The 22,579-nt window shown below is 47.0% G+C and overlaps 1 protein-coding gene across 4 annotated transcripts in view; it reads left to right on the forward strand.

Annotated features, from left to right (window-relative positions):
- Positions 1-22,358, forward strand: part of SFMBT2 (Scm like with four mbt domains 2) — a 241,820-nt gene extending 219,462 nt beyond the window's left edge. For all 4 annotated transcript variants that reach the window (XM_032258157.1, XM_032258158.1, XM_032258156.1 and 1 more), the window contains 5 exons: positions 4,982-5,157; positions 8,947-9,113; positions 9,472-9,735; positions 10,532-10,660; positions 17,115-22,358. In XM_032258157.1, the coding sequence (XP_032114048.1) occupies positions 4,982-5,157; positions 8,947-9,113; positions 9,472-9,735; positions 10,532-10,660; positions 17,115-17,255 (877 nt within the window). In that variant the 3' untranslated portion in view covers positions 17,256-22,358. The remainder of the gene's footprint in view (positions 1-4,981; positions 5,158-8,946; positions 9,114-9,471; positions 9,736-10,531; positions 10,661-17,114) is intronic.
- Positions 22,359-22,579: the final 221 nt, after the last annotated feature.

Raw genomic sequence — 22,579 nt, forward strand, 5'->3', positions numbered from 1 at the left:
TTGGGGATTATATATCCAGCTCAGTACGGGAAAGGGAGCTGGGAGCAAAGACTTTTATCGGAAGAACAAGCAGATTGCTTCGGGAAAGACAAATTGGATTTGGGGAGAATAGATGGGAGGATGAGAAAGTTTGTGTTTACGCAGGTGTGAGTGGTCTTTCTGTCTTCTTCATGGCTGGGCCAGGAAACACCCCCAGAGCGGGGATTTATGGCAGCTTTACTCTTAAGTCTCTCTCCTGGGAGTAGAAGATGCGCTCAAGGAGGGAATTTATGGCAGTCTCTGTTTCTCTGAAGTTTCTGCTTTCAGTCAGATAATGGGCGCTCTGAGAAGGCTTCTTTCTGTATCTGTTGAATCTCAAATATCTTCAGCTTAAAATAATCTCTGACTCTGGGATTCTCAGTGTCCTGCATTGACAACTAGGGAGAGCATCTCCCAGGTTTCCCATTGTTGATCTGCGACTTCCTTTACGGCCTCAAAGTGTGCTTCTGAGAGCACTGTCAGCCTCAGCCTCTCCTTATGTGCTCAGCTTATGAAGACAAGATTGCATGCTTCTTTCCAGAGTTCTCTGTGACCTGATTAATACAGCAGTGCTGGGACTGCAGTGTCTGTCTGAGAACTAAGATGAAGGCTCTTCCTGGACCTCTCCTTTGCAGCTTTCTCCTCCCTCACCTTTTTATCTTTGCTATTCCTTAGTTCCAACTCAGTGATCTTTTGCTTGTTGCTTTTATTTTCCTTCTTTCTGAGATTATTTATATTGCCAGGAAGTATGTGTGAGCTCAGCTGTCAATATTTTCCTCTTTTTCTTCTTGAGACTTGAAATACATGCTTCAAAAACTTGGTGTTTATGAGAGCCTTGCCGGGCCATGTGATAATATCATTGTCTTGCCCTCTGGTCTCACAGTGTCAGTAGAAAGTTAAAAGCATTATCTCATGGTTGGTTGTTCTTTTCATACACTCTGCCTACAAAGTTATGTCGTTGGTATGCTGTTTGTAAGTCTTTCATGAAAGGTAAAAGTACAAAACACACTTTTCTTTCACTTGGTAAAATAAAGAGTAGAATGAGGCTGGGCGCCGTGGCTCACACCTGTAATCCCAAAACTTTAGGAGACCGAGATGGGCAGGTCACCTGAGGTCACGAGTTCGAGACCAGCCTGACCAGTATGGTGAAACACCATCTCCATTAAAAATACAACAATTAGCCAGGCATGGTGGCAGATGTCTGTAGTCCCAGCTACTCTGGAGGCTGAGGCAGGAGAATCGCTTGAACCCGGGAGACGGAGGTTGCAGTGAGTTGAGATTGCACCACTGCACTCCAGCCTAGGCAATAGAGCAAGACTCCCCATCTCAAAATATGAAGCCACCCTGATTCTGTTTCCACCAGATAGCTGCCCCCTTCATCCGTCCCTTTGCTATGGCACCACGTGTATGTGCCTTGTCACCTGGAGGTTTGATGAGCATCTCATCTTTGAGCCTTGTTCTGCAGACTGACATCTGACATGGTTTGCACATTTCTCCTGCATTCTTATGTCTCATTATTTTATTTTTTTTTAGGGACTCTAAGAGTCTTTATATTGAGCTCTTTTCCAACAAAGCTGTAGGACCACCAAACTCGTACTGGATAAAACTGCAAAAGAAAATGTAGCTGTAAAGTATTTTCATTCTACTTTTCCCGGTTTTTACTCTCCATGTCCCACAACATGAGGAACATACCATGTCCCCAGTTGTGCTGTTTTTTGTTGTAAAATGCAGCAAAAGCAGTAAGCAAGAACCACCCCAACATGGGTCCTGGAGGCCCTCTTGAAACGCATGTAGAAGAAAGTCTGTACACACAGGGTCAATGGAGGGCCTAGAAAAGCCAACAGTCACTCAAGGCTATAGGGTTTAAAGCATGATCATATCTACAGAAGATGGATTTTTGGTTCTCGCTACATGGAAGGTCAAACTTCACCCATCAGAGAAATTTAAGAAAAAGAAACACCCAGGGGCTGGGATCTGAAGGACCCTGAATAAATATGAAATACATGTAGTAGAGTATGCAGATATAGAGCACAAGTTAGAATTTAATTCTTCATCTGTTTTTGCTGTTGATACTTTAAAAAAATGATTTATTAGTGGAAAAGTATTTTTCCAGTCTTTAGAAAGACATTTCTAAAAAGCTGAAATTTCACATTTCACTAGCTTGGTGATATGTCAATGAAGTAAAAGCCTGTGATTTTTGCCAACTGAGAAGTTGACCATTATTTTGTACCCATGATAGCTATAAAAATGTGCCCAAGGGCGATTGAAACCTATCTTCAAGTGCTTTTGTTTTCAGCGAGGCGCTGTTTACGTCATACGTGGATAAGGGCTGTGGTGCCTACATTTAAAACAAGAACCCATCCGGCCTGCTTTTTCTAGCTCTGGTTACCAGTTTTATGTTGGTGAATTCGTTGTCTGTGGTTTTTCTTGGGGCAAGAGAAAGTTTGTTTCTTAAAAGTGATGAGCAGCAAATGACAATATCTAGGCTCCAGAAGCATGTCTCATTCTAAATTCTTGTTGTGTTGATGGGTGTGGGGAGGGAGACGAGGAGCTTAATTTTTATTCTTCACTGAATAGTTATGTTTAAGGAAAGCAATATTACACTTGATATTTATATATGATGGCAAGAAAACGCCATCTCTGTAAGCAATGTTTGTCCAAGTTTTAGGATTCCCATACATCAGATCAGTTCTTTGTGGATAACTACGAAAGGCATTTGGATTTCCAGATCTCTCATTTTCCTAGTGCATTGAAAAGTCTCTGGGGGAAACTTCCATACCCTTAGTCTAGATCGGTCTTTCCTCTAAGATCAGAGAAAAGTACTGAAAGAGGACCTCAGAGAATCCTTAGAAAATGTGAACCGGGAAGGAAGGATACAAGCAGACAGCAGCCATGGTCAGGAGAAGCCACTGTGTGGGTGATGGGGAGCTGCAGACAGGTAGTTCGGGGGTCCCCGTTCTTGTCACTTCCCCCTGGAGGTATGAGTCTCGTCTCAGTCAGCTCAGGCTGCCACAGCAAAGAGCCACAGGCCACCTGGCTTTTCAACCATGTTTATTTTCTCAGTGCTCTAGAGGCCAAACGTCCAAGATGAAGGCTCCAGGGTTGGTTTCTCCTTAAGCTTCTCTTTTTGGCTTGTAGGTGGCCACCTTCTCCCTCTGCCCTCACATGGTCTAGTCTCTGTGCATGTACACCCCTGGTGGCTTTTCATCTTCTTTTTTTGGGGGGGGGGGGCAGGGGAGAGGGGACCTCACTGTGTCGCCCAGGCTGGAGTGCAATGGTACAATCATAGCTTATTGCAGCCTTGACCTCCAGTGCTCAAGGAATCCTCCTGCTTCAGCCTCCCAGTAGTGCCCCACCGTGCCCCACCATGCCCAGCTAGACTTTAAATTTTTTGTAGAGATGGGGGTCTCACTGTGCTGCCCAGTCCGGTCTTAAATGCCTGAGCTCCAGCAATCCTCCTACCTTGGCCTCCCAAAGTGCTGAGATTATAAGGGTGAACCTCCACACTCAGCCTTTCATCTCCTTACAAGGCCACCAGTCCTATTGGATTAGGGCCCCACCCTTATGACCTCGTTTAATTACCACATTGAAAGCCCCATCTTCAATTACAGCCCTATCGGGGGTTATGAACATAGAATTTGGGAAGGGCACGGTTTAATCCATAATGAGAATGAAGGTCTGCTGTGTGAGGCCCCTCAGTTAGTTACCACTTCTGGGGGGAGGTTTAACTGGAGAAATGCCTTTTATTATTCCTAATATGCAAACAGACTGCAGCTTTCCAAAGACCTCAGTCTAATAAGAAATAGAGACGTTTATGAAGACGTTGACTCCCGCGTGCATTCTCCTTGCAGTATGATTTCATCCACCACCTACCACTCAATCAAGACTTGAGGCCATGGGGAGTTGCAGTGAAGGTGTGCAAGTTCAGAAAGGACTCGGTTTACTGCTTTGGAAAAAGGAACTGAAGCCGTGGAGGCGGGTGCGGTGGGGAAGGGGGAGGCTGGAGAGCAGGTGGAAGCAAGTTTTAGTTCCTGGAGCCGTCTTTCACCATCCCAACCTAGAGGGGAGGAGTGGCTGGTTACCCTCATGGGCACAGTAGGGTAAGCGGCACTACCATTTCACGTTGCTCCCTTTACACTTGAGAAATACAGCAGCCTTTTCCTTTAACTGTCACTGATCTACCTGAGACACATGACGGTTCTGTTTACACTGAAGCCACTTGCTGCCAGTGTCTGCAAGGCTGGGAGTCTTCACTTGGTTTCCAGGTCCCAGTCATACAGTCACTCTGCAGTGTGTGTGTGTGTGTGTGTGTGTCTGTGTGTGTGTGTGTGTGTGTGTGTGTGTGTGTCTGTTTTTTTATTTTTTATTTTTGTCTTTTTTCCCCTTATAAAACCCATTGTGTTTCTCTCTATTTAAATATGACCTGGCCTACCTATCACCATTCTGCACAGATGCCATTTATGAATAATGGAAATTGTCCCCATTTCAACAATATGATACACAGCCTTGACAAATATATCGTTTCTGTGTTCTGAATTTGTATGGTTTTCAAGGCAGGATTATGGTCCCATATGCACTCACATTTTTCAAAAATGAAATACGGTATCAAGAGGAAAATACCCATTAGACTTCACTAACCTCATTTCGAGAGCCTTGCCCATTAGGTATGTACCCTGCGCACTCATCTTTGGTATGAAGTTGTGTATAGCAAAATGAGGGTGTGTTAAATGGGGTGTCTTTCTGGAAGTGGATTCTGGTTTAGCACTGTTAGGACATATTTTTTGCACACTAGTGAGCATTTCTTATTAATATCTCTGTGAGAAATAACAGAAATGACATGGAAAACCACGCATGATATGCCTTGTCGTCAGAAAGTGAAGTTGCTGCCTTTGGAATACACTGTACAGAATAGAACTGAATCATAATCTGGTCTTACCATCGCTTTCCCTCCCCCGTTTTCCAGATACAGAGGCAAAACATACAGGGCTGTGGTCAAAATCGTACGGACATCTGACCAGGTCGCGAATTTCTGCCGCCGAGTCTGTGCCAAGCTAGAGTGCTGTCCAAATTTGTTTAGTCCTGTGCTGGTATCTGAACACTGCCCAGAGAACTGCTCCATTCATACCAAAACCAAGTACAGTAAGTACAAATGATGAAAAAAGAAGCGCATGGTGCCAGAGGTCTGCGCTGTGCTGGAAGGGATTGGGGTTTTGTTTCATTTGCGTTCTTCCTTTTGAACCTTTGGACTAGCCTTCCATAGGAATTGCTGTGGAAGGATGTTTAAAGATTTGCCGTAGGTTTTTAGACTGACATACGGAGGGGCTGGGATGATTTAAAACAGGGTGAATTTTCATTGGTAGGACTTGGAAAAGAAGAAAAGAAACTGTGTGTACCGTCCTGAGTTTCAGTGGATTGATTGACTCTACAGCTCAATGGATGGTGGGAAAGCACAGTCAAGCTGATCACAGTAGCAGGGACCTGGACGACTTTCTCAGTCCTTACTCTGGGAAAGTATAATGACGCTTTCTTTGCCCTACTTCATACGGGTGCCACATCCTCGTCACAATCGGCTTCTCATGTTTAGATGCCTTCCTCAGCACCCCCACCGAGGAGAGCCATGGAAGGCTCAGAATCCACCATCACTTTCTTCGCTGCCTCTGTCCCAGGACACAGGGCGCAGGACTCAGAGCTGTCCCCACTCCCCCACCTTCAGCTCTTGCCTCTTCCATTCAAGGATCTCTGGCTTCAGGCAACTACCTCCCCCAAGCCCTGCCCTTCTTCCCTTCTGATGACCTTCTCCATTCATGGTAGCCACTCCCAGACACCTCCACCTCCTGTGCCCGAGCCCTGATCTCTCCCTCTGTCCTACAGTTCTGAGTTTCCTGCATCTCCCCTCAGTTCTCTCTAATGCAAGGGGCAGTGACCTGGAAGTTGGCTCTGCCAGCCACATTCCAGCCAGCTGGGGTGTGACAAGGGCCTGGCCATGTGGCCAGTGCTCTGTGAGCCACGGTCATTTGTGATGTTTGTCAACATGGGTGCTGGAACCAGAAATCTGAATGCACTTGAAACACTGTTCACAGTGTTAGTTTCTTTGTATTTTATCTACCTATCAGTGTATTTCTACACACACACAACACACAGAGTCTCCTTCCCACTTCGCCTTCTGATGGAGATCAGCTGCACCCTCACTGATCACACAGAGCCCCCAATATTGGTGCACAGGGCTCTCAGGCAGGGCCCACATGTACGTCGGCCCAACACGTCATCTGATTCCAGAAGAGCTTGTTTCTGCATCACCTCACCTTTTTCCAGGGGAGGGATTCACTGGGAAACAGCAGCCCCCCAGTAAGAAAGGCCTGACCGAGGGCTCACCTTTGCCATGTGTGCTGCATGCTTACCTGCCAGGTGGGCTTCTGCATTCTTCCAGGACACCGGGAATAGCAGGGAAGGAGCAGGGTCCCACACCTCCCATTCAGCACTGCCGAAATGAACTCAGAGATGTCTCTGGATCTCATATATACAACTCCTAAATCCCCAGATCCTTTGGGTTGTTTTATAATGAACATTACTACAGACTGAACTCAGGCTCCAGTGGGAGGAGGACAGAATGATATTTTGGTGGAGTCAAGCACTGGAAAAGCAAGGGTCACCCAGTCTCATTCCAAGGCTCTAAACACATACTGACCTTTGGCTGCATTCCCTAAAACCAATTCTCATCCCCAGTCACTGGCTTCTAAGAAGCCAGCCTGCCCCAGCCCTGTTGTACCTGCTTGGGGTTTGGGTGGAGACAGAGGCTTGCTCATTTTCCCTGTACCTGGAGATGGCCACAAAGCAGGGCTCGCCCACAGCAGCTCATTCCTGCTCACTGAGGAACACACTTCCTGTGGAACTGGACACGGGACATTGTTCCAAGCTCTCCCGCCATCTGCTCCTTTCGAGAGGTTGATGAGAACAGGCCAGGCTCCCTGGAGCAGGTGTGCTTCCTGGGAGTTACAGGGCTGCTGCTATGTGGCTTCTCAATGGTTTTTCCAAATGCCATGCTGTGATCAAATGCAGGGGAGGGGATGAGACACAGAGGGTCTTAGGCCGAAGGAAACCTATGCTTGCTAATCCTGATGGCCTCATTTTGTGCATAAGGAAATTGGGGTGCAGAAAGGATGACACCCATGGCCCAGCACTGTGAGGATGCACTGAAATCATGCTTCCTGCAGAGGGGCCGCTGCAAAGTGGGGGCTGTGCATTTGCCGTTTTCTTTTTTCTCCTTTTCCATACTTTAATTTCTGGGGTGAATGTGCAGAATGTGCAGATTTGTTACATAGGTATATACATGCCATAGTGGTTTGCTGCATCCATCACCCCGTCATCTACATTAGGTATTTCTCCTAATGCTGTCCCTCCCCAATCCCCCCACCCCCTGATATCCCTTCCCTCATCCCCCACCCATTGCAGGGACATGGATAAAGCTGGAAACCATCATTCTCAACAAACTAACACAAGAACAGAAAACCAGACGCCACATGTTCTCACTCATAAGTGGGTATTGAACAAGGAGAACACATGGACACAGCCAGGGGAACATCACTCCCCAGGGCATTTGCCATTTTCTTTTGGCCCACCCCATCCATGGATAAAGGTTCCTTGGCTGCATTCAGTGATTTTGTGGCTCACGGGTGTCGCATAGTGGGACAGCTGAGCCTTTAGTTAATGAATAGGCGTCTGGGCCGTAATTGAATGCTGGGTCCTTAGTGGTGGTTTTCATTAGTTGATGACACATTTAGTTTCTTTAAAACATTAATCATTACTAAAGTTCAATAATTTTTTGAGTTAAGATATACACCTGTGTCTCTGCTATAGAATTCAGTAGTAACCTGAGTCCCACCAAATGAGAAGGGACTGAAGTATGCAATGAGAAGGAACTCTGAAAAGAGGAAAGGTGCTTGGTGAACTCGGCCCACGTGTTCATGATCACGGCTTGTCTTGGTCAGATCGAGAGCTGGGGGAGTCCCTCATGCCAAGACCACGCCAGCAGATGTTCACCCAGTGCTTGTTCACTGATTGCTCAATCAAGATTCAGACTTGGGAGCAGGTGTCAGAACGTGCCAGAGGATGTCATAGCCACCACTCTCTGTCTGGGGCCCTGACAGGGAGCGGATAAACTCCCATGAGAACTGTGGACACCTTTGTCTCTTTCACCTTCTGCAGAAGTTAGCTCTGGCTACTGCAATAAAATACCACAGACTCGGGGCTTTAACTGCAGACGCTGACCTCACACAGTCCTGGAGGCTGGACCTCCAAGATCAGGGTGTCCGCAGCTTTGGTTTCTGATGAGATCCTTCCTGGGCCTGCAGGTGGCCACCTGCTCCCCGTGTCCTCGTGGGGCCTCTCCTCTGGGTCATGTGTTCTTGGTGTCTCTCCCGGATACCAGGCCCCACTTTTATGACCTCATTAATGTCAGTGACCTCCAGATACAGTTACTTTGGGGGTTCAGGCTTCAACATTGGGGAAGGGCCGAATTCAGCCCAAACACCTTCCTGACCTAAAGCACTGGAGCAGTGCTTCTTTTTTTTTTTTTTTTTTTTTCTTTTTTGAGACGGAGTCTTGCTCTGTCGCCCAGCTTGGAGTGCAGTGGCACCATCTTGGTTTCTTGGTTCACTGCAACCTCCACCTCCAGGGTTCAAGTGATTCTCCTGCCTCAGCTTCCTGAGTAGCTGGGATTACACGTGTGTGCCACCACAACTGACTAATTTTTGTATTTTTAGTAGAGATGGGCTTCACTTCTCCCCATGTAGATGTTTTCTCAGAATGACTTCCTAAGGTACAGAGATATCAGATGAAAGAATGGTCTCCCTCCTTCCTCTCTCCCTCTCTCTGTTCATGTCTGTGTGTGTGTGGACAGCCTTCAAAAGTTTCTTATCTTCCTTCCTACAGCCTATTACTATGGAAAGAGAAAGAAGATCTCCAAGCCCCCCATCGGAGAAAGCAACCCTGACAGCGGACACCCCAAACCCACCAGGCGGAGGAAGCGACGGAAATCCATTTTTGTGCAGAAGAAACGGAGGTCTTCTGCCATGGACTTCACAGCGGGCTCGGGGGAGGTAGGTACTGCCTGGGCGCCCTCCAGCCTGTGGCTCTGCCATCTGGCCCTGGCCGGCAGGTGTGGCTGCTTCACGGCAGAGGTGGCTCTGGACGTTGCAGCAGGATGGTCCGAAACACCAGAGAAGACACCCCCTCCTCCTTACTTACTGGAAACAAGTGTAGCGTGTCCAGCTGCTTTGGCTGGGAAGGGGCCTCGTAGGGCCCATGGGTGGGACCATCGGCTCCAGTTTAGAGACCACCTGAGACGGGGCTTTTAAGGGGACTGCACTGGGCCTAGGGTCTGACCACAGGACCCCGTGGTCTGACCGCGGGGACCCCCTGCCACCAGCCCCTTAAATGCCTTTTTCTTCTTCTCAGGAGAGTGAGGAGGAGGACGCTGGCGCCATGGACGACGACACCGCCAGTGAGGAGACCGGCTCCGAGCTCCGGGATGACCAGACAGACACCTCGTCAGCGGAGGTGCCCTCGGCCCGGCCCCGGAGGGCCGTCACCCTGCGGAGTGGCTCAGAGCCCCCACGCCTGCCGCCCCCGGAGAGGACACGAAGGGGCCGCAGGGCGCCAGCCGCCTCCTCTGCAGAGGAAGGGGAGAAGTGCCCGCCGGCCAAGCCCGAGGGGACAGAGGTGATGCCCGGGCGTGGGGGCAGAGGGGTTCCTGCTGGGTCTGATAGTTCAGGGCCACGATGCCGGGAAACCTGTTTAAAATGCCTCCAGCGGCAGCACCTGCCCCAGCTCTTTCCCAAGTCAGGGACAGAGGCTGGTGCTTCACCTCCGGGTGCAGGGGCCTTTCACCTTCAGAATGCAGCTCGCAGGGTGGAGGTAGCATCTCTTTCCCAGATGGCTTTAGTGCTACCTGGGTGCTTGTCAGGAGGAAGGCACAGTCCTTGGGCTCCTTTGAACTCCTGGTTTCCAGAACCTCCTTCCTTGCATCTCCCGTAACTGCCCTGTGTCAGCTCCCGCGTCCCCTCTACAGTGCACCCCTGTGATGTTTTAAAGTATTTAATCATGTTTTAGGTCTCCCTAGCCCAGTGGGTGGTGTGAGATCAGCAGAAAGGGTCGCTGGCACCACCATTACAGAAACATCGCGTGAACTCTCTCGTGCCTTCTTGGACGTGCCCCTTGTATTTCTCCTCTCTTCTCTAAGCGGAGACACTTCGTTCATAAGCAGCCCCAAGGTTTCCTGAAAACCTTGCCTGCCTTCTTCCTTCTGAAGGCACATGAGACATCGCAGGGGGCATCATCACAGAGTGAAGAATTTTCCCAGGAACTGAGAGTGTGGGTAGTTTGTTCAGGTGCCCAGCGAGGGAGGAAAGGGAGGCAGTTGCTCCTGGCCAGGAGCGACCGAGGCCTGGAGAGTGCCGGAGAGGATCCAGCAGATGGACTGTGCCTCAGCTGGGCTTCCCCGGCCCTTTCTCTGCAGGACACAAAACAAGAGGAGGAGGAGAGACTGGTTCTGGAGAGCAACCCGTTGGAGTGGACGGTCACCGACGTGGTGAGGTTCATTAAGCTGACGGACTGTGCCCCCTTGGCCAAGATATTTCAGGAGCAGGTACAGTGGCTTGCCGCATGTCAGTGGTTTGATGTACTGAGACTCTGGATCTGAAATGAACCACCTGTCCCTGCTGGCTTCCTCGTGACACCTGCGTGGGGGTTCCTTGGCGCCGCTGGGCAGGTAGCGAGACCCGGCTCCCTCCGAGGTCCCTGCTGAGGGCCTCCTGGCAGGGAAGAGACAGAGAGCCTCATTCCTCCCGCTCACTCTCCCCACCAGTACCACAGCAGGGGGCGGAGGGTGACTGTCCCAGCTCTAGTCACCCCCGCAGAGACGGGAGGCGCCTGCTGTTATCAGATGAGGTGTGCGAGTCAACGCTCCCCCTGCCATCTCTGCTGACCCTACGATGGGGGCTCTTTACCACCATGCAGGGGTGAGAGTCCCAGTTCCCTGCTGCCTGGCCCTTTCAGATGCCACCTTGGTGGTAGGATGGGGCGCCCAGTTGCCCCCTGGCCAGGCTGGAAGTCAGGGTGGCTCACTCTGCCTTGGCTGCTGTTGGTGGGGCCCGGCCAGCCCTCCCTACGGTGTTCAACTGCAGAAGAGATGCTGCTGTCTCACAGCTTTTTGTGTTGCTGGGCCACCCCTTGGCCAGCCCTTTGTCTGGAGAGAGCCGGCTTTGGCTGAGCCCCCTGTCGGTGCCTTTTGGCAAATCTGGGTTGCAGCTTCTTCAGCTCCAATTCTCAGGTGTGTGAAGCCCACACACAAACAACAAAAACAACCCGAGAGCTCAGCACGTGCCATCAGCTGGGGTCCCAGGCCCCTGACTGGTCTGCCGTCCTCTCTTCTTCCAGAGGCTTCTGTTTGTAGATTTCTGTCTAATGCCCACAGATCTTACTTATGCCTAGTGGGAGAAGGAGGGAACAGGGTGTCTACCTGGCCTGCCCAGAGTGGAAGCCCCTGACCGGTGTGTTGTTTTGAATGCCGCTTTCATCGTCATTTTCTTACCTTCCCCTACGTGAAATATGCTCTTCTTTCTACATAAAGTGTTCTCTTCTTTCTTTTATTGTTATTATTATTTTTTAATTATATTTTACGTTCTGGGGTACATGTGAAGATTGTGCAGGATTGTTACACAGGTATACACGCACCATGGTGGTTTGCTGCATCCATCCCTCTGTCATCTACATTAGGTATTTCTCCTAATGTTATCCCTCCCCAATCCCCCCACCCTCTTCTATGCATCCCCTAGTCCCCCCAACCCCCAACAGGCCCCAGTGTGTGATATTTCCCTCCCTGTGTCCATGTGTTCTCATTGGTCAGCATCCACTTATGAGTGAGAACGTGGTGTTTGGTTTTGTGTTCTTGTGTCAGTTTGCTGAGAATGATGGTTTCCAGCTTTATCCATGTCCCTGCAAAGGACCTGAAATCATCTTTTTTTATAGCTGCATAGTATTCCATGGTGTATATGTGCCGTGTTTTCTTTAAGCCCACATAGCCAAGACAATCATAAGCAAAAAAAAAAAAAAAAAAAGCTGGAGGCATTGTGCTACCTGACTTCAAACTATACTACAAGGCTACAGTAATCAAAACAGCATGGTGCTGGTACCAAACAGAGATATAGACCAATGGAACAGAACAGAGGCCTCGAAAACATTCTCTTCTTTCTACATAATACATTTTTAAGACCATGGTATGATGATGGACAAATGCAATAATGTTAATTTCTACCTTAAAGGAATCTATAGTCCAGCAGATGAAATGAGTATAGTTAGCTGAAACATAAGACATGTGATGATGTGTCCTAAGGAAAATGAGAGGGTTTTTATTTACATTTTCCCTTAAATTAATATAAAAACAAGTTGCCACTCTCTCTACACATACCACCTTGCATCCTGCTTCGCTGGCTTTGCAGAAAATGCAAGACTCTTGCTCTACTCTGTGCTTAATTTATTGAAGTTTTTTGCATTGTCCTGGTGTAGATATCTGTGTTTGAAGACCTCATGTTTAAAAAAAAAATACTGTTTTTCATATAATAAAAAAGAAGTTGAATTAGGCCTGAATGAAGAGCAGATTTCTCATTTCTAGATTCCAGGTTTGGTATGAGGGCTTACACCTTGAAACGTTAATACCTCCTGTGTCTGTCTACACTGTGTATACATTCTTAGTAATAAGCAAGAAAGTGAAACAAAGTTGGTTGGGGAAAAGTATTCAGTCTTCCTTTCTTGTATTTCTAAACTCAATTGATAACACCAGAGAAAAGTTTCATGCCTTCCCTAAGCTCAGTCTTCTAGGAAATGGAACACCGCTGACACCATCCCCCTTGTAGAATCAAGTTGCTCTTATTTTTTTTTATTTTTTGAGATGGAGTTTTGTTCTTGTTGCCCAGTCTGGAGAGCAATGGCATGATCTCAGCTCACTGCAACCTCTGCCTCCCGGGTTCAAGCGATTCTCCTGCCTCCGCCTCCAGAGTAGCTGGAATTTCACCACGGCCGGCTAATTTTTGTATTTTTAGTAGAGACAGAGTTTAGCCCTGCTGCTCTTCTAATATCAGTGAAAGCCTTGCCCTTCATCCCTACTTTTTTTTTATGAGAGAGAAACATAGGTAGGTTTTCACTGATCATCGTCTCATTCCTGTGTGATTTCATATTTCACATTAGCAGGTTCACTTGTTGGAATAAAAAGCCATTGCCCACTGGGCCGTCTGAAGTACATGTCACTTGAGTCCCTTTCTGTCCCATCACACCTTTCATTACTAATTTTTAGTAATTTGTTCATCATCATTTAGCCCAAATACTCCACTTCTGATTTGCTGAGGCCTCCAGCAGGTCACTGCAGGCATTGTCTGAGATTCTGGATGAGCTAGAAGGAACCCGGAGACTTTATTCACTGGCATGTGAATGAGATCACAGTGCACAGCATGGTCATTGCTCTCTGCACACATGCCCTGAATGTTGTAAATGCAGAGATTATTGTAATCACTAGGAGCATTTGCAAAAATTATCAACTCCCCATTACCAGCATCTGTACCTTTTATTTCTGACATGTTATGGCAACTGTTTAAAAAGTTCTATATTCCATCATTTAATGCTGCAAACCTGTACATTACACAGTAGAAATCCACTCATCCGTAACTAAGAACACGCAAAACTCTAAATAAAATTTTCCCTATTCATTCAGCTTTCATCAGTCAGTGACAGGACAATAAGTAGACTGTCCAAATGATCAATTGAACTTAATGAAAAAAATCTCAGTGTAGTTTACAGGCTTAGTCCAGATTAAGCTCCCCTTACTTCTCTAGACCTGAATACCTCCATTAGGAACTACCAAGTCCTCACTTGAATGCTCTATCAAAATAGATTTAATTTTGCCCTCTGCTAAGCATGTTGTATATCTCATTACATTTCATTTCTTTACAATTAGCCCATTTATGGTAATTCTGTATTTAACATTAAAAGTGATCTGCCAGCAATTATCAGTTATAAAGGAGTTTTTATTATATGTTTATAAAAACTAAACAATCTGTGAGCTATGCTGTTACCTAAATAGTCCTTGAAAGAGAAAGTAGTCTTCCAAATAAAGTGGCTTTCTGGGCTTGTCATGATTTTACCTTAGATATCCCCCCAGTTTCCTGGAATTCTACGTTCCAGGGAACTACCTGTGTTCTTTCAGTCCCTCTTGGCCTTAATCATTGCCACTGGTCCCTGACATCTCTGTTGGAAGCCCTTTTGATGCCCCTGTTAGACCGTCCTGGCTGCCTGTCCTGTTTGAGCCCTTAGCTCTGCATCCATATGTTAATATCCCTGTATCCTAATAGTCTATTTATTTGTCTGCCGCCCTTCAGATGCATGGGGTGTCCGGAGAGGGAACCTGTCCTTCGTTCACTGTGATGTTCCCCAGAAGCCAGCCAAGTGCCTGACACTTAGTAGATGCTCAATAAATATTGGCAAGTAAATAAATGAGTGTGTGTACCTGCACTTTTAAATGTGGTGCATGCATCGGCCACCTTCAGTGTAATTCTCTGTAGAGAAAGAGTTACATAAAGATTTTAGTGCTGATATTCAGTGGTGACTGAATCCCCACCATGACCAAGTTAAAGATGTTAAAGACTGAGCTCCAGTTTTCCCTTCAGAGTTTAATGTCAGAAAACGACAGTTCTGATTCCAACACTGTCTGTAACTAGCTGTGTGATCATAGATAGATTGGCTAGCTTTTCCAGGCATTAATTTTCACCAGGAAAGTAAACTTCCTGGGGAAAGCAAAATAAGTTTTATTTCTATTCTCTCCTGTTGTGTGGATGTCATTGAACTTAATGGTTAAGCCACCTGTCCACGGTTTAACGACATCCACAGAACAGAATAAAATAGAGCATCAGCCCCCTGCCTACTTAAAATGTGTTTTTAAGAGGCCCATGATACTTAGAAGACTTTGGGTGCCTACGCCTATGCCCTCTGGGTCTATTTTGATATGCTATATGTGGATTTGGCTCTGAAAATGGAATTGGCTAACAGGCCTCAAGCCAGAGGTCACCTTGGTTTCTTTGCAACCTAGAGCCGAACACTATTTCACGGTACCCCCAAATGCCCCCGGCTACAATCAGTAGCATCTGAAAAGAAAGTAAAATAACATGTGCAGGCACTATAGAGAAAGGGAAAAATGATATCAACATAGCATGAAAATATGGTGACAGTTTTCTATAGTTTGCGTCCTGCCTTTAGTATGTGTACAAGACAGATCTGTTTACTTTGTGGTTTGATAAGGTCACCTTTGCGTCTTGGTTGAGTGTGGCTTCGAGTTGCTTACATCATAGCTAGTGCTCATCTGTAATTTAAAAATAAAAAGTGACATGCATATCGATACTTTCAAAGTTAATGTTTCATTTTTATTGCTGCTGTACTTATTAGGGAATATTGTTGCTTTTGAATCTGATCCGAAGATAAATTATTCCTCCTCTTAACATTAGTCTTTTGAATCTGATCAGATGATGAATTATGCTTGCTTGGAGAATTAGTCTGCTCAAGGCTACTATTTATACACATTTTGACTTTTTGCTTTAGATATTTTCAAGACAGCTAAATAAACCATTAGTTTAAGAAAATAAGCTGCCTGTGCGAAAGTCACTGATAGGTGTTGTCTGAGACATATGATCTTGTGCTGTTGCTTGGCTGTTAATGTCCTTGTGGCTTCTGGCAGCCCTGGGTATAATTCTTCTGCAAGTGGCAGAAATTCCCGTATGCGGAGCTCACTTAGTGCTCACATCGTACCACTGATCTTCATCATTGCCTGGGGCCTGCAATCTCTTACAGCCTCAGTGACTCCCTCTGGACTATTGAGATCGTCTTGGTAAATAGGAAGGAGGATTGCGGTTAAACTCCGCAGTCCAGTCAAATGACATCTACATGAATAAACCAGATTACTATAGGAAGCAAGCTGCCGAAGAAACAGAGATGTCCAGTGGAAGGGTCTTAGAGCTTTGGAGTGAGTCTCTGTATGCTTCCTCCTGCAGGAAGCAAAGTCAACTGAACATTCATTGAATGAATTTCTTCATACCCTGTGTGTAGGTAGAGACGGGCTGAGCAGGATATAGTGGGAACAACAGATCTATGCACGAGGAACACCTTGCTCTGGACAGTGTGTGTCTGTAAATGGAGTGTGTGTGTGTGTGTCTGTGTGAGTTTTCCTTTATGGAAAACTGTGCTGTGTCATTGGCATTATCTGAATTGAGCATCTTCTCACTCATCCTGACAGTGAAATGGCAGACCTTGGCAGGGAGGTGAGGGAGCCTTGTCTTTTAGTAGTAGAGATCCCTTTGCTTAGTGCTGAGATGAAGTCGCAGCATAGCTTAGGGAGCACCTGGCCTAGCCTGGGGTGGAGGGTGAGTTGCTCTCCCAGCAGAGGACGATAAGCTTAGGAAGCAATTCCCTCAGCAGCCCGCCTGTTTCAGCTCTTTTTACCCACTTGGGTAGGTACGTGAATTTCAGAGTAGCCAGAATGCCCTCAGCCCAAAGCTCTTGTCTTTGTATTGTTGTTTTCGTTTTTGTTGTTTAGAGACCATCCTGCTTTGTTGCCCAGGCTGGAATGCAGTGGTGTGATCACAGCTCACTGCAACCTCAAACTCCTGGGCCCAGGTGATCCTTCCATCTCAGCCTCTGAGTAGCTGGGATCACAGGTTTGTGCCACCATGCCCAGCTAAATTTTCAATTATTTTTAGAGACAGCATTTCGCTGTATTGCCCAGGCCGGTCTCAAACTCCTGGTCTCAAGCAATCCTCCCTCCTCAACCTCCCAAAGTGCTGGAATTATAGGCATGAGCCACTGTGCCCAGTTGCAGAAAGATTTCAGTAACACAAAGATAAGACTGTCATCAAGCCAGGTAGGTATCTCTGCCAACAGTCCCCTGGATTGAATGAAACAAAAGTGTCCTTTTCTCACGTTTGGCCCCAGGGTGGAGCCTGCCGTGACAGGTGCATTCCCCCGTGCACGCTGCCCTGACTTAACCTGCCTTTCTTTTCCTGCAGGACATTGACGGCCAAGCACTCCTGCTTCTGACGCTCCCAACAGTACAGGAGTGCATGGAGCTGAAGCTCGGGCCTGCCATCAAGTTATGCCACCAGATTGAGAGAGTCAAAGTGGCTTTCTACGCCCAGTATGCCAACTGAGTCTGCCCTCGGGACGTGGCCCATAATCGCTGGGATGCGGTGTTGGTAAAGGTTTCCAGGACTGAAACTTTGATTTCCAGGATATGTTGCATGGTACGGACACTGAGTATCACCAGAAAGCCAGAAGCCCAGGATCTCCTGCCTCTGCCAGCCTGTGAGCTGTTCCCATGTTTTCAAAGCACAGAGAGGTGCTGCAGAAGTCGCTTCTGGGGAGCGCCAGTTAAAGTAGTGCATCAGCATCTGCGGGGATGTGGGCCTGCTGCTTTGTGCACCCACATTTTGCCTTTCTCCCACCACAAACCAGGCAGCTCCCGTGGAGCCGGGTTTCTTAAAATGAGGCCTGCATTCTTTGAAAACTAAGAATGTCACCAAGGAAGAAACCTCACCCCATGCCATAGAGCTTCCTGTAATAAAACGGGCACATTTATCGACGCTGTTACCTATGGATAGGCATGTGACACTGGTCGAGTGGCACACACGGTTTCATCTTGGTGGCAACTCTTTTCTCTAACACAGCTGGCAGCGATGTCCTTATGAAGAGATGTGCTAAAGCTCTGTCCTCTGTTAGAGGTGCCTCTTAGGAATACGGGGAGTGAAGGAGGCCTGTAGGCTTCTCCATGCAACTGGATGATCTGTTTGTTTGTTGTGTTGTGTTTTTAGAGACAGAGTCTTGCTCTGTCACCCAGACCGGAGTACAGTGGCATGATCTCAGCTCACTGCAACCCCTGCCTCCTGGGTTCAAGTGATTCTCCTGCCTCAGCCTCCCAAGTAGCTGGGATTACAGGCGCCCACCACTGTGCCCAACTAATTTTTGTATTTTTCTTAGAGATGAGGTTTCACTATGTTGGCCAGGCTGATCTCGAACTCCTGACGCCAAGCGATCTGCCCACCTCGGCCTCCCAATGTGCTGGGATTACAGGCATGAACCACCATGCCCAGTCCAACTGGATGTCTATTGATTGAAACCTAGAATATCTGTAGAGACAAACTCTACCCAGTCTTTTCTAGACACTCAGCTATCTCCACTGTTGTAGGTTAATTGTAGCCGAATCAGGGAATGAGTCCTTTAGGCAAACGTTGGATTATATATCGAAGGAGAAGCTTAATTTCAGAGAGCAGGAAGGGAAAGAGATGTGGGGGAAGTGTTCCGTGAACCAGCCACACCCCTAAGAAGGATCACTGCAGCATCACCGAGCAGGAGTCCCTCTGAGCACCCCTTCTGTCTCGTTCTGCCCCAGCTGGCCTCATATGCACCAGGCACGATGCAGCATGAGCCCTGAATCTGGAGTCAGCCACTTGACACCCGGGTTTTACTGAGAACTAACTCTCAGATCTTGGGTGACTTCTCATCACTCTGAACCTTGGTTCCTGTGAAGCGACAGGTGTGGACACTGAGAGTCGGGGCAAGCACGCTGTCTCCTGCTGGCATTCATCCTGCTCATGCCGGAAAGGAAGATCCAGATTGGCCAAAAGTGACAAAAAGAAAGAAAAAGAAGTGGTCCCAGTTCTAACCCTGCCATTCCTGTAGCTCTTTCTGGCTTTGAGTTTGCTTGTGGAATTTCTTGGGCAGTTGTGTTAAATCTGCCAGGTCATGTGCAGGTGTATCTGTGGCTGTGGGAGTTGGCTGGCCTCTTGGACCAGAAGCCATCTCCGTATACTCATGAGTGATTTGGGATCTCCACGCAGACCCCGTGGACTGCAGGGTCCCGCTGTGGCGGCTGCCTAGATGCCTTTTTAAACTTATGCAAGGAAACCAAACCCTCCCATGGTTCCTGAGCAGATGCCGGAAGCAGAGGCTTTGCAGCCTTCCTGCTTTTCCGCCATAATTACCTTGAGCTCGTCCCTTGGACTGGAGTCTCCACAGTTGCAGTAAAATCCTGTGGTGGGCCAATGAGCTGCTTGCATTTCTGTGATGTTTTCAAATACAATTCTTGGTGGGATTTTTGGAAACTGAATGCTCAAGCTTCCCCTTCTTCATATTCTGTAACCGTTCCAGATGAGAATGGAAAACGCCCCTGCAGCCGATTTCTGTAATCCAGTTTTAGAGTTTGGCTGGTGGATCTGCCTGGGGGCCTCGGATGGAAGGAGGGTGACATCTGTGCCCAGACAGAGACATCTCTGGGATCCGTGGTTGGCTTACCTTGGGCAGCTCTCCTAAGCTCAAGTTCTGACCGCTCCACAGTTCTTCACCCACCCCTGCCTTCTCAGCCACATGCTTTTGGCCTTAAACGCTCAGTCTTGTGGAGTTAAACCCTGTCAGATGATTGGAAGGGGCATCCGTTTCCGGACCTTTGGCATTCTCCCCGCACCGACTCCTTGATCCTTCACCGTGGCCTTTTCAAGCTGAGCTGTTTCTGTTGTATTTGAGACGAGGATGAGGGAACGTGGTGGCCACAACAGAACAGGGACTTGCAGAACGATGCCACTACCGTCTCCCTTCTCAGCGGTGGCACGGAGAGGAGGTGCTGCATTGGAGGGAGGAGATCCTCTGGGTGGCGGTCTCCGGAGCCCACCCAGAGAGGTGGAATGTGACCCACCAGGAGCCCAAGAAGACCACGGCCACTGTCTCTGGGGAAAGCGTTTGCTTCCCATGTGGCCAAGCGCCCAAGACTCTGTGTCCTTCACCCTGACAGTTAACTTCAGTGCTTCTCTGTGCAGTTGGAGTCACCGTGGGTGCCCCATCTGTGTGCATGTGCCAGGCAGGAGATGGCTGTGGCCACGGCACAGGAGGGCACAGCCTGGCGTCACCATGATTGTTGTCTCTATGCCATCTCTCCAGTCCTTGAGGAGTGCCCAGAAAGATTTTAGGAGCGAGGAGGTGCTTATGCTCCAGGTGTTGCCAGTGTCCTGAGCTTGGATTCTCGGGGGATTTCAGTCACGGTGAGTGGACTTCACATCAGCAGCAATTCTGGTACAGAACTGTAATGTGTTTTCACGTCTCTGTAGGATTCACCTCTCACCAGCGTCTGTCTTAAAGAGAGGGCCAATTTCATGGAGCATTTTTCTCTGTGTGTCCTTGTTGCTTTTGGCAGAAAAAGTAGATTGACATGTGTGCCCCAACGCCACCATAGCCCCTAGGCCAAAAATGCCATGGTCTAAACACCAAGAAGTGATTCCTCGCATTCCTTCCCTGGATGGTACCGTTTCTTCGCCGTCTCTCCTTGATGATCGTTTGGGACCAAAGTCCTCTCCTTAGAGCACCCACATCCTGTGGAACGCCACAGGGACTGGCCCAGCAGCCTGTACCATCTGCGCCATGTGAAAACCCTGAGAAAGAGACGCCACCTCCACTTGAATCACAGCAGCCTGTCTCTCAGTCTCGCCCTCACCTAACGGAGCTTGTTTCAACTCCTTGCTTCTTGACTGCTTTTGTACTATGTGGAAAAAACCCTGTCCACAAAAACCCAAACCTAGCAACTAGAAAAGGAACAGGGTACGGCTGGCATCACAGAACTCCTTTGCCTTTCAAAACAAAAGCAAAACACCGTTAACGTCACCACAGAGCTTCACAGTGTGGGGAACTCAGCCTTCGCTTTTAAAATTAGAGTCATTGGATCCAAGTTTGAGTCAGACACAGTATTTGAGCTGCGCCGCTTCTGAGTTCTCCCACCTTATTTGATCACATTCGAAAGATTATTTCCTGTGTTTACTTTGATTTGTTCCTCAGTACGTTAAAATAACCCACACCTGGAACGCTGCTCCTGTGACCTTTACTGCCCTCTCTAGAGGGTTGATTTGGATCAGCCTTTTGAAGATGGGTGTCGTTTCCCTAATTTATCTCACAGGATTCTGAGCATTGTATTCGGCAAGATCTGAGATTTGCCTTCTATCTTATGCCAAACACCCCTTTCTAAGAGCTGTCCCCCCTTAGTTTTAGAAGCACTAGGGGTTTTCATACTTATTTTATAGAACACCCATTTATATTTATTTCTGTATATAGAACTAAAAAAAAAACCCAGTCGTGTTAAAAATCTTTGTTGTGGTTTGAGCATCTTCGCTGCTTTTGGATGAAGGTGGTGAATCAAGGCTCCACTTCCTCTCTTTTCTGTCTTTAGAAAGCTGTGATCGCGCGTGCAATTATTTGAAACGAAACATAGTAAATTAAGAAACCTATAGTTGTTAAGGAAGAAAGTGTTGGCGAGATATCCATACTGCTCATATCTCGTTGGTGCAATAATTAAATAGCAAGGGAAATCCGTATGGGCAACTATTAGAATTTAATAATTCTTTTTTTGTTGTTTATTGCTCTTTTCTGTTCAAGGATTTTCTAGAAATTACTTCCTTTCATGTGGTTGAATTCTTAAGTTGACTAATTCTCATAGCTCTTATCATTAGAAGGGTTTACAGATACCCCAAACATACTATGATAAAATCAAATTGTGCTACTTTTGACCCATGTGATTTACCTAAAAATTATAATTGCTGACATAGAGTGCTGCCTTGAATTTTGGTTCAGAACCTCTCTAGTTTAAATGATAAATAACAACTCGAACAATTCCATATTGTTTGAGGAAGGGGCCGTCATCCTTCTGTACTGTTGGCGTGAAGTAATGAGAATTTGGTCCCAGTGAGTACGAAGGTCGTGCCGCTAACCAAGGCTGAGCAGTGCTTTTTGTGTGGCTGAAGAGACGTGCTAGCAAAAAAATGAATATTCTAGAACGATCGTTGGCCAAAAATCACCTTAGGATAAAAAAATTGAGGCAAATTTTTTAAATGACAGAAAAAATAATCATCTCACTTGTTCGAAACAGGAGCTAGCCTGATCTCGGGAAGCATAACCTTCCCCTCGTCGTGAATGTTGAAAGCCCTTTCACTGTTTTGCATTCTAGTTTGAATAGTTTGTATTGAAGTTGGATTCCTATCTTGTGTATGTTTTGGTGCATAAAAGGGAAAAATTGGTGTCATTACTTTTGAAATTTGCAGGACAAGGGGCATGCTGTTGGTTTGCTGTAAGATTGTATTCTGTATATATGTTTTCATGTAAATAAATGAAAATCTATATCAGAGTTATATTTTAATTTTTATTCTAAATGGAAAAAAAACCCTTTCTACTTGAAAAAAAACTTGTAAGCCACATTGTTAATAAAGTAAAAATAAATTCTATGGTAGTGTTTGGGTTTTTATGTTGAATGTTATTCAATCTTATCTTTAGCGTCTGCATTAGTTATTTTGTTCTGAAGCTTTTGTTTTCTTCTTGCCACACATTGAAGCCATATTTCTAGGTTGTTAATGACCACGGCTCTCAAAGTCCTGTGTGACCTCTCAGAATCACCTCTAGCTCCAGAATGGAACTTTCCAATCAAGGAACTTGTATTTATTCTTTT

The sequence above is a fragment of the Sapajus apella genome, unplaced genomic scaffold (assembly GCF_009761245.1).
Source record: "Sapajus apella isolate SASKATOON/1434 unplaced genomic scaffold, GSC_monkey_1.0 scaffold100, whole genome shotgun sequence".
Lineage (NCBI taxonomy): Eukaryota > Metazoa > Chordata > Mammalia > Primates > Cebidae > Sapajus > Sapajus apella.